This window comes from Micromesistius poutassou, assembly GCF_964030765.1.
Source record: "Micromesistius poutassou genome assembly, contig: SCAFFOLD_1575, whole genome shotgun sequence".
Classification (NCBI taxonomy): Eukaryota; Metazoa; Chordata; class Actinopteri; order Gadiformes; family Gadidae; genus Micromesistius; species Micromesistius poutassou.
In genome coordinates, this window is record NW_028180332.1 from 1 (window position 1) to 11,981 (window position 11,981).

Genomic DNA, 11,981 nt, shown 5'->3' on the forward strand with positions numbered 1-11,981 from the left:
ATTATGCAGAGGGAAGGAGGGAGAGAGGGAGGGAGGGAGGGAGAGAGGGAAGGAGGGAAGGGGGGGAGGAGGGGAGGAGGGATGGGGGAGGAGGGGAGGAGGGAGAGAGGGAAGGGGGGATGGGGGGAGGAGGGGAGGAGGGATGGGGGGAGGAGGGGAGGAGGGAGAGAAGGAAGGGGGGAGGAGGGGAGGAGGGATGGGGGAGGAGGGGAGGAGGGAGAGAAGGAAGGAGGGAAGGAGGGATGGGGGATGGGGGGAGGAGGGGAGGAGGGATGGGGGGAGGAGGGGAGGACGGATGGGGGGGAGGAGGGAGGGGGGGAGGAGGGGAGGAGGGAGGGGGGCTGAGGGTGAATCAGAAGCCCAGCCTCTTTATCCTTCACTGTTACTGATTAGGGAGGAGGCCCCCAGGAACTTGGCAGAGGTGCACATCAAAGACTTGGAGGAGGAGGAGGAGGAGATGGGAGGGAGGGAGGGAGGGGGGGGAGGGGGGGAGGGAGGGGTACTCGGTCTAAGCTGAAGCAACCTAGTACTGGACTATTGTGTCGGAAAAGTCTCAGCTCAACTGACCTCCATGGAAGACTTCATGTACACACTTGTTACTTACCTACCGTTTGGTATATATTCCATAATACTGTTACTAAAAAAAGAAACATTCTATATGTATATGTATGTGTATATATATATATATAGTTGTTTTTTATGCATAGGTTTGTATACATACATAAATGACTGATTGAACAGAACTCAATGAAAGGCCCCACTCGGAGAGGAGTAGGGTACTGAGCCGGGGCTCTCAGCTGATGGAGTAGGGGCAGCAGAAGGGGGTCTCACCTGATGGAGTAGGGGCAGCAGAAGGGGGTCTCACCTGATGGAGTAGGGGCAGCAGAAGGGGGTCTCACCTGATGGAGTAGGGGCAGCAGAAGGGGGTCTCCGAGTCTGGGCTCTGCTTCATCTGCATCTGCAGGAGCTTCCCCAGCGCCCCGATCAGCCCCTGGACGTTGCTGTGTTTCCGCAAATATTGAGACTTGAGTGCATACTGAGTGCATTTCCGTTCTTTAATAAATATTCATGGCGGCTGAGGAATAGTACAGAAAATAAGTTGCATAATGCCAGGTTTATGGATTTCACATAAGTGATTTTAAGTGCCAGTTTTTTTTAATCTTTTTTCGCTGACAACAGAGGGTTGAAATGCTGATGTGTTTGCGGACCGCAGAATTTCCCATCTTCAAATGTGAATACTACAAGTATCCACTCAATCCTTGCAGCACCTGTGAATGTGTTTATGCCTTTCTGACCGGCAACCAACCATTTCCACCTGAATGTTTTGTTTTAATGTTGAACCCTCAGCGGAAATTTGTATGTTTTACTTTCATTGCTGATTAACCTAACAATTATTCTTTCAGATTAATCAGTTCATCATTTAGTCTAGTCTTTGCTTTATCTCACATGTTATACTGATCCCTCCACAAACTAAACATGTGAATTTCAGCAGCATTAAGCAGCAAGTGTTTGTACTTGATACATTTCTTAATCGATTATCAAACATAGATTCGATCCATTTCCTTCTAATGGACTAATCTAATAATCATTGCAGCTCTTATATTTTATTTTATGACATAGTTCATGACCCATCTTGGCTAATGGGAGTAAATAATAAGATTCTACCCAGAATGCTCTTGCCCTGGCTTAAACCATATGCTTACATACAAAAATGTCCCTGTAAACTCTCTCATGTCTTACATGTGGTGATGTGGGATTTAGATCTCTCATTGTCCTGAGTGCCTGGCTTGCCTTCTGTAACACAAGCCACCGTGACTACGTGAAGGGAATGTACGCATAACGAAAAAGCATTTATCGCTACGAAAGGCCACCGAGAGGAATTAAGTGGGTCACATGCACCCGCAACGCTCACATAAATCCACGTGACGAGATGGCTCTCGCCCTTCGGCTGGTCAAGAGGAGCGGTTAGAGGTTAGGTGTCAGCCTGTTGAAGGACGGGTCGCTGGTGCCAAGACTCGGTCATTGCCAAGTGTCTAACCAGCCATGCGCCGGCTGTGAAATGGCCGACAAACATAACCAACTACTACGACAAATCTCTGGCGGGATAGGAGTGTAGCCTGGGTCCAAAATGAGCATCTGCCAGAGCCAATTCCACCATTTGGCGGGTAAAATCGAAAGAGTGACTGCTTGGCCGATAGATCTTTCCGCTCCGGCAGCGAGGTAAACAATACCAAATTAGTACATTTTGGACCCTGAGTGTAGCTGTAGAGGAAGTCTCTAAAATGGCCTCATGCACTTAGTGCTAAAGAAAAGATAATCACTGTATGTTAGCATGCACCTAGCCGTGTGCGTATGTTAGCATGCACCTAGCCGTGTGCGTATGTTAGCATGCACCTAGCCGTGTGCGTATGTTAGCGTGCACCTAGCCGTGTGCGTATGTTAGCGTGCACCTAGCCGTGTGCGTATGTTAGCGTGCACCTAGCCGTGTGCGTATGTTAGCGTGCACCTAGCCGTGTGCGTATGTTAGCGTGCACCTAGCCGTGTGCGTATGTTAGCATGCACCTAGCCGTTTGCGTATGTTAGCATGTACCTGGTGGAGGGCAGGAGGTTGAGGATGCTGTTGAGGATGAAGTGCAGGTCGGCGTGGCCCTGGTCCACCAGCAGCACCAGGGCGTGGCAGCAGGTGGCGCGCACGCCGGCATCGCCGCTGCAGCACTGCTCCCAGAGCGCCTCCAACGCCGCGCCCTGACGGCGGAGGTGCGAGACGCGGCGGATTAGCATGGGTTAGAGTGTGTGTGTGTGTGTGTGTGCGTGTGCGTGCGTGATTCACTCATTCCGTCAATTCGTTACACCAATGGTGTGACCCTAAATTATCTTCAGTGCAAAGAGCATGCGTTTGGTAGAACTCGCCATAAAGTCTCAGGAGTAAAGCTAGAGACAGGTTTACGAGATTTACGGCGTAACAATGCTAATTATTCGCTACTCAATGTGCAATAGAAAGCATAATTCATGGTCAGCTATAACCAGCACATGTTACGAAACAAGCACCTGACGCACGGATTGGGAAGATTGGGTCGCTCAATCGTACACAGAAACACACGTGACTCATGAAGACCATTAAAGTACAGTCAAGGATGTGCACGCTACACAAGAGAGCTTACCTGAACAGAGGACTGAGATATCTTCCCATTTTGCTCTTTCTCTTTCAACACAGCAGCGACAAGACTCCTCGCCGTCTGTTAATGGAAAGTAGGCGTTAATGTCTTTCACATTAAATGTTAAATGTTACAATGGTTAAAAGCCTGCCACGGGATTGTCTCCTCCTTGGTAAAAAAAAAAACATGGCTTCAGGTCCAAGGTCAACAATTATCTTTGGCTTGAGGTGAATGTTGAAACGTTGACTTCTGGGTAATCTATCGCTTTCAAAATAACACATTTTGAACGATAATGTTGAAGCCAACACAGGTATCGTGGTATGGTTAAAGAATGCAGTGTCTGAGATCTATGTGAAGGGCTCCTAGTAATCAATACTACGTAGGCCTAGTGCTATATGAAGAAGTGGGGGTCAGCACCTGAGCCTGTATGATGGGGTTGGGGAAGTCAAACCGCGCCTTCAGACTCTCACCCATCTCTCTCTGTGGAGCCTGAGAGCAGCAGAAAGGGAAAAAGAGTTCAGAGGAGAAAACCTCAGAAGAAGTTGTAGGTGAACAGCCAAAGTCCTCCTGAGCTTTGTCCTTCTTCGTTAATTCTGTCTTGAGAATGGAAAGCGAAAGTTGTAGAAAAATATATACTTTTAAACTTTATTTTTTCCTCCATAGACGGCTACACCAACACTTTTGTTAAAAACAATGGCAACCATAGGAAAATATAAACCTATCATACTGCAACATAAAAACAAGTCAAATTGTGTAATAACTAGTAGAATCTTGTGATTGGGAGTCTTCCAGTAGCGCTATAGGTCCATCATACAGCCAATAAGACTTAAGATACCCTAGCCCAATTGACATTTAGGTACAGAGAAGGGATAAATAAATGTTCATATTCTGTTCTATAGATTGAGCCATTTATTTCTAGCGCATGCTCTTTCAATGCCAAGAAGACCGTTACAAGCGTACAATTATCCAATGTACATTAAGGAAGGAGGGGGCACCTAGTTAGATGTACAGTATACCGCGGTGATCTGGGTCTCTAAGGAGTTAAAGACACAGAACATCTGTGCAAACGTTGCAGTTGGAAGAGGGGTCCGACCGAAGCTGGGCTGATAAACGCTACGATGAGCTGGGAGGTACAAAAAAAGAGAGAAGCCACGTGTTGAAAGAAAACACCTGTTGCTTGATACACTTAATAGACGATAAGTGCTCGGCACAAAGAATGCCAGGAGGGCCCTAGAATGACTTCAATCTCTTTGAAAGCCAACCGGTTCCGTCTCATTTCGACCCCCTGGCACACTGTCAATTATGGTGGCCACAGCCCAATTTTACATTAAATTATTCAAAAGACCCGTTTTCTCTACCTTCTCACTGCAGGCTTCTAAATAGAAGGTGCTCTCAGGTTTAAACACCAAGGACACCCGTCAGTTGGGGGAGTGACTGCCTGCTGTCAGGTGTCCCTGTGAAGCCCACAGATGGCCGCTAGCCACTGTATAGTCAGGAACCATAGCCCCCACCCCCACCACCACCACCACCACCACCACCACCAAACCCCACCTAGTTTGACGACTAACTACATGGGGCTAGGCGGTTCGACAGGCACAATGGGCAAGATGGTACTGCAGTCCTAACTGCAAGACGCTTGAATCATCGAGGTGCACTTGTTTCCGTTTCATTTAAATCAAATTTAAAAACTCTTAATGATAAGGACGTTATTATCATGAAATACTGTTATAACAACATAACACTAACTATTCTACAGAGTGCACGTCAACTTTCAAACGTCAAACGTGACAACCAGGTCTTCAACCAGGGATCAGTTTTCAATCGTCAATGTTACTGTAAATAAAACATTCAACAAGTTACAGAGCTGCTTTGGCAAGCAATGTCTGTCTAACCCTTCTGTTTGATTATCTCAGCAGATATGCTTGTCTGAGTGGGAAAAAAAGTGAAACAACATTATGGCTTGATATTTACTATTACATGAAAGGAATGGAGGGTAGTAAAAGATAAAGAACAGTAATTAAGCAGACAAAAGCCAAAGCCATATGCTCCAGTAGTGTAACAGAGAACTTTTCACAGACCGGAGGTACTCTGCATCTCATGGAACTGTACTAGTAGGCAGAGAAAACTTCTGTCATTAGGCCTCCTCTTCATTAACGAAGATATGGTGTGAAAAATAAATAAAACATAACCATTTGTCTCATCCAAGCCCTCCTTTAAACCTGAGATAGGGTGGGCGATGGGGGCAAACTCTAGTTGCCCACGGCAACCGGACGACCCTGTCTACCCAGCCTTGGACACAGCTGTTCCACTTCACACCGGATTGTCTTCACCTGTGGTGCGCATCGCCAGCAGCGCTACTCTCCGTAATCACACGAAACATGAGCAACAAAGCCCACCGGCCCCCCCCACCACCACACCCGTTTCCCCCCGAAAAACGTAGGGACACCCCACCTAAGCCCACACATCCACCCACCCTGCCTCCTATCTGACTGATAAGCCCGCAGCACACTGTGCTACACACATGCCTATCTGTCCTCGGTGTTAAACAGCTTAGTCACCTAAACGTGGTAGGACTCCAATGACCACACGAATAGGTAAGCAGGCAACCAACCACTGAACTGCCTTGTGTATTTTGGTATTTCTGTTTGTTTATAGTTATGTATTTGTTGTTTATTTTTTGTAATGGAGCATATTGCATTACTGTACAGTTAATAGGCTTGCTGGTTCTTCTTTTGAGAGGTAGGACATATGGCATATGGCCACAGCCGGTGACACTTCGAAACAGAGATACAATCTAAACGACTAAAAGACTACTGGCTAAACAGAAGATACCTTAAAATCCATTAGGCACCTAGCTTTGAATTGTGATTATTGGATAGGTAGGGTATAACTTCAATACTTCCACTGCCAACTAAAACCTGCACTATCCATTGTTTTAAAGTATTATCTAAATCCAATTTAGATGTGCATCACTTTATTTTATGGGGTGACTATGGTCAGCTCAACGCTTAGAGGTAATACTCAAACCATTCCAGTGGTTTCTATCCCACATGTACCGCTCCCAGAACAATGTAGGCCTGCTCGTGTGTGCTAGCGCTGCAGTAGCGATACAAGTAGGGACAATGAATGGAGCATTGTTGACCCAACTATGCTTTAGAAGTGGCATGGCTGTGGCTTAACTACGGGGTCTTCTTGTGCAAAAAAACTGCTAGATAAGGGATGGCAAGTGCAACCCTTTGGATGACACTGGCAGTAGTATAGAAGAGACCACTGAGCGAGTGTCAAAGTGAGTGGAAAACAGGAGCGTTATTACTGTGTAACCATGGGCTGTTATGTGGTACATAATTGTTCGACACATGCCTTTGGTTCAACCAAAGTCTACGCGGGGCATGCTGAGCAACTTTCTGTCAAGAAGTCTGTTTTTCAAACTGTTCCGATCGTATCCCCTAATACTAACATTACTTAAATTTCATGAACAGGGGAACTCATGGAGGGAATTGAGACAACGGTAACTGTACAACAGTGGGTCGTGATGCGAACGTCCTCTTTATGACACTTTTGACACTCCTAGACTCTCACAAGCATACGTGTTGCCAAGTTACAAAGACAATAACTGTAACGTTTATGGATGAAATGAACGAAAGTAGTAGTGAATATGCAGTGGGAGAACATATGCGATTAGCCACCCGCTAGATGATAACCCCACCGCCACCACGTGAAAAGACTAAATATGAATTCACAGCAGCAGCGGAAGCATTGTTAGGCATTTATAATACCCATTTCAGTCAGCTACATAATGTAATGTTTTACATGACATGGAATAAACAGTTTACGAAGGCAGTGTCAACTTTACCTGTGAACATCCACAAGACAAGTATCGCGCAACTACGGCGTGCGGGGAGGACCATACGGAACACACGCGGGAAAGGCGAATGAAAAATATTTTACAGTGGTAAATTGCTATTAATAACGTAACTGCTTACCACGAATAACCCTATTACACCCTAATAAAACACCAAGGAATGCTTGTCTAGACAAGTAGCTCCTGATCTATGGCCAAAGCTATGACAGCACCTGTCAGGAGTCCCCTGTCACCCCACTGCATGGGAGAAATATAGGAGGTATATAGAGGAGGAATAGAACATGGAGGATTAGAAAAAAAAAATAGCAATAGATAATTCATAATGAACAATGAACAATGAATATATGTTTAGTTTTATTCAAATTAATTCATAGTGGTTTGGCAAAACAAGAGCCTAAAAGGCAAAATAATGCAGCCTATACTCTCAGAATCCAAAAAATGACGTGTGTTTGTGCTTGCGTGCGTGCGTGCGTGCATGCATGCATGCATGCGTGTGCGTGTGCGTGTGTGTGTGTGTGTGTGTGTGTGTGTGTGTGTGTGTGTCATGATAAATCAATGATAAATCATTCAAGGGAATGTTCTTTTAAGTTTGACTCTGTCTATGCATGCTGCCAGCCTATGCATACAAACGTGTATTGCATACGTATGCATAGAGTATGCGTGTATTGTAAACATTTGCATAGGCCAACATACGTGTACATGTTTTACCACCTGTACCACTTTCGTATACCAATTAATACTGCATTAATACCCCGCGATTTAAAGAGAGGAGTAGTACATCAGCTACTTTTTTTTTTTTTTTTTTGATGAATCGACATTAGTTTGCAATAGCCACATTTGTAACCACATCAATATATAATATCTGAAACGGCAGATATGAAAAGCTATAACCTGGTGTCATTTGACAGCATATGTAGACCTGTATTTTTCCTTAAACTCTTGTTAAATCTGATTCGTTGTATAATTACGGTAAGGTTATCGGCCCGCCATTGGCTGCCGGCGTGAGTGTGTTTCCCCTCATTGGCTCCCCGCCTCTCGTGCTCGGCTCCTCGACCAGTAGACATGCGAGACAGCGCATGCGTCTTACTTTTCTCTCTCTCCTCTAGCTCTTTGAGAAACTCGAGGTTTGAGTTCAATCAAGAAAAAGACCATGTACGCCGCCATAAGCAAGATAGGCTCCCCTCTTGTCTCTTTTTAAAACGAAATCTCCATGAAATAGACGTCACGCGCGGCCTGAATGATGGCCAACTCGGTGAGTAGCGAGTGATAATGCGGCCGCGCCTGCACGCGAGAGAGAGTGGCGGTCCACGGAGCGGCGTTGTGTGTGTTCGCTGTTTCTTTTTTTTTCTTTTTTTTTTTTGCGCGTCTCGGCCGAAGATTTCATGCAGTATTCCCGATTGATCTGAAGCCGAAGTACAGTTCGACCGCTGTAGTTGAGCGCATGTCGAGGCTGTGATGGTCCCGCTGCAGCGTGACACACGGAGCTTAAAGTAAAATATGACGTGCAGGGTTTTTTATAATGAACGTGATCTGACTTGCAGGGAGACAGCTGTTGAGTTATGAATGTAGAAAAGTTGATGTGTCTGTGTGGCTTACATTAGTGCACACTGTATTTTTTTACACGTGCATCATTTCACTGTTAAATTGATGGGACGAGAAGGGAGTCTTTAGAAGTTGATGCCATTTCATTGTTGATTGTTGCAACTGCACGCTGATTTTTGATAAAGACCCGTTCTGCAAATCTGAAGAAAAAAAAATCCCACACGTTTTTGGGAGGAAATTTATTTATTTATTTATTTTAACAAAAGCGTAACATCCCACAGGGTGCCGTTCAGGTGAAACTGGAACTTGGTCACCGTGCTCAGGTCCGGAAAAAACCCACTGTGGAGGGATTTACCCACGACTGGATCGTGTTTGTCCGAGGACCGGAGCAAAGTAACATTCAGCACTTCGTTGAGAAAGTTGTTTTTCACCTGCACGAGAGCTTCCCAAAACCAAAAAGAGGTAAACATATATATATATATCCTTTATTTTCCCTAATGGAGTTGCAACGCTGTCTTTCCCAACTATGCATCTTGTTGAAGTCTCCGTACATGTCTCTGGAAGAGAGCCTCTGGCCATCTCAGATCAGGGGTTACCTGTTGTGTCGTTGATGTGCGCTTTTATTTTGGAGAGGGACCTTATAATAGCTAGAATACAATATCCAAGAATCAATCCTAATTTCCGTGATTCAGGACGGATGCCAAGCGCTTTGGCATCCGTTTTTCAGGTATTGGCACCTCCTTCATGGGTATAGTCCTTTATCATTCCAAATCATAGCTTATTTTCCGCCTGTCTTTTGACTGATTTCCAAAGGATGTATGACTAGTGTTCATATGGATAATATGCGCATTGGCAGTTCTCACTAATTCGGTGCGTGGATATTGAAGCCCTCTATAGCACATTGTAGCATACTGTATCTGAACACCATGCAGCTTGCATGTATAAAAGGTATAAGCAACCCCAAATCGTTATTAAGGCTACAACTGTAATGGCAGCAAAACGGCTCACACTCGGGCGGATTTGGTCGCCAAGTATATCTGCGAGGAGATGGGGCACATAGGGATTCTGGATGCGATGCGTAGCCTATTTTGGGGTATCGCCATTTAGAGCGCTGGAAACGCCTGAAGCCTGCTCTCTCGATGTGTTCGCCCACACACACACACACACACACACACACACACACACACACACACACACACACACACACACACACACACACACACACACACACACACACACACACGAGGCACCCTCTCGTGATGGAACGTCTGGCTAGGAAGAGATCAATTAAAATATTTGCTAGTTTGGAATTTTTTTACCCCCTCTGCTCTCCCTCCTCCTCCTCCTCCGCTGCCCTCCCCTCCTCCTCATCCCCTACCCCAGCCCACCCACCCCCCCCCCCCCCCCCCCCCCCCCTCCCTCTGCCTCTGGTGCATTTGAGGGTTCTCTGGCGTGACAAGGGCTAGGCAGCGAGCCAAACTCTGTGCCTTACCGGAGAGACCCTGTCTTATTCTAATTATATGTGACTCAAATGGCAGACAAAAGATTCACGTTATTAAAAACAGTTGCTGAGATAGTCTCTGTTCGGGCTGTTTTTTCCCCCCTTTTCGTCTCCTCACTTTCTGCTTGTGACAAGTTTGCCCGGGCCCGGATTTGAAGTTTGTAATATTATTAATGATTAACCCGCAAGTCATTCCAGTCTTGAGTGTCAGGGGATGTCGGCTGTGTTTCTAAACTAGTGCTTTATAGTGAGCCTTTCTACACATTTAGTGGCAGATGGGCAATGGTTGGGGCAATTTATTTCCGTAATGTTGCCTATTCCTTCCTAACTCTTCCGAACGGTACACTGTTACTGTTAAGATAGTAAGTTATTTAATGAGTTATGAGGCTTTCTACGTCAAACAACCATGTTCTAGGAATGATCATTCATTAGCAAGATTACAACCACGCAATATAACCAGCTATGGTAAACAGAGAGTCTCACAGCAGGTTCAAAAAGAAAGTATTTTTTCCCAACCTCAGCAAGTGACTGTACACACTAAACAGGAGGGGCTGAGGCAGCAAGGGACTTAATGAAGTCTTGCTTATGCCTGCCATTTCCCCTCCTGAACCCCCATTCAAAAAAAAAAAAAAAATACCTTGGTTCTATTTGGGCACGCAGTACATTCTTCAAGTGTGTGTGTGTGTGTGTGTGGTGGTGGGGGGGGGGGGGGGGGGGGTTGGTGGTGATGGTGGTGTGAGGGGGGGGGTGAGGGTGCTACGGAAAGGAGCACACTTTTCAACCCCTTCGTCTCGTCTTATGAATGGCCCCCGGGGATTGACAAAGTCTTTTCGGAGTGTTTGACAAAGCCATGTTGACGGGGGACTCGCCGCGTTGCCTCGGAGCTACAGGGTCTTCAAAGCTCCTCCGAAGACGTTCTGCTGTGGGGTTCCAGGTTTTGATCGCCCCCCCCCCCACCACCCACCACCTCACCCTCCACCCCTCACCCTCCACCCCCTGCACACACTCCTGCTCAGTTCCCCCCCCCCCCCCACGTCCTCCCCATCCGACGGGGCGGTGATGGATGTAATGTAAGAGGACTGGGGGGGGGGGGGGCAGCCCAAGACCCAGAGGGAGTGTACTTAACCTTCAGTAAATCGCAGGAAGTGACACGTGCTATTTGATCCTGCTTCCAACAACAACAAAAAAAAGAAGAAACCCTTGTCGTGTTTGTGTGAACCCTTTTGTTTTTTCCTCTTTTTTTTTTTTCTTCTTCTTTTATGGTGACGAATGTCATGCCCCGAGTACCTTGACTCCGTCCACCTCCCCGAACGTCGGAACATTAGCTTAATTTATCTTTCTGTGCTCGGAGGAAGATGGCTCGGGCCCACTCTTGGAATAACCCGGAACACTGGCCACATCTCATTCCATCAGTGCCAATTGATTTAAACAAAGCATAACAAGGGTCACGGACTGAATAGTAATACAGTCGTTACCTTTTTTTGTAAATGCAGCACATTCAATAAATAATTGGCTGCGTTATATGAGGCAAAATAGCACGGGGGGGGGGGGTTGGTGCAGAAAACGTCCAAGGTTGCAAAAATGTCCCTCTTTTTTTATATGGTCGGGAAATAGTGCCATGTCATTATATTCAGTCTAGTTCAACAGACAGAATTTCGAATGGTATCTCATGGGAAAGCTGTACAGTACAACAGTAAATTCACTGTCCATTACGGTGTGCAGACAGCGAGGAATGGCTTGTTCAATATTCCTGCAGCGCGGCCACTACCACTTGAAAGGCATTCCATCAAAGTGTGCGATGCTTTCTGACACGCGCAGCGCTAACACTTTACGAGGGTCAGAAACGCCCCGATAAATCTGAGCCGCCGGGACGTAGTTACCCCTTCGATTTAAACTTGATGGTTTTTGACAGTGCAGGAAT

General features: G+C 46.2%; 1 protein-coding gene across 1 annotated transcript; it reads right to left on the minus strand.

Annotated features, from left to right (window-relative positions):
• Positions 1 to 888: 888 nt before the first annotated feature.
• On the minus strand, positions 889 to 7,029 carry LOC311370912 (focadhesin-like). Its single transcript, XM_084489203.1, has 5 exons — positions 7,009 to 7,029; positions 3,573 to 3,644; positions 3,162 to 3,236; positions 2,591 to 2,745; positions 889 to 1,001 (listed from the first exon to the last, which is right to left on the minus strand). The coding sequence occupies exons 2-5, from the start codon at positions 3,627 to 3,629 to the stop codon at positions 896 to 898; spliced, it is 393 nt and encodes a 130-aa protein (XP_084345329.1). The 5' UTR covers positions 3,630 to 3,644; positions 7,009 to 7,029; the 3' UTR covers positions 889 to 895.
• Between the last annotated feature and the right edge of the window lie 4,952 nt (positions 7,030 to 11,981).

What these genes read in the sequence shown, in the direction of transcription:
- LOC311370912 (XM_084489203.1), bottom strand. Translation starts at nt 3,629, where the DNA reads ATGGGTGAGAGTCTGAAGGCGCGGTTTGACTTCCCCAACCCCATCATA. An exon ending in ACCCCATCATACAGGCTCAG is followed by an intron (nt 3,237 to 3,572) that starts GTGCTGACCCCC and finishes TTCCATTAACAG; the next exon opens with ACGGCGAGGAGTCTTGTCGC. An exon ending in AACCTCCTGCCCTCCACCAG is followed by an intron (nt 1,002 to 2,590) that starts GTACATGCTAAC and finishes GCGGAAACACAG; the next exon opens with CAACGTCCAGGGGCTGATCG.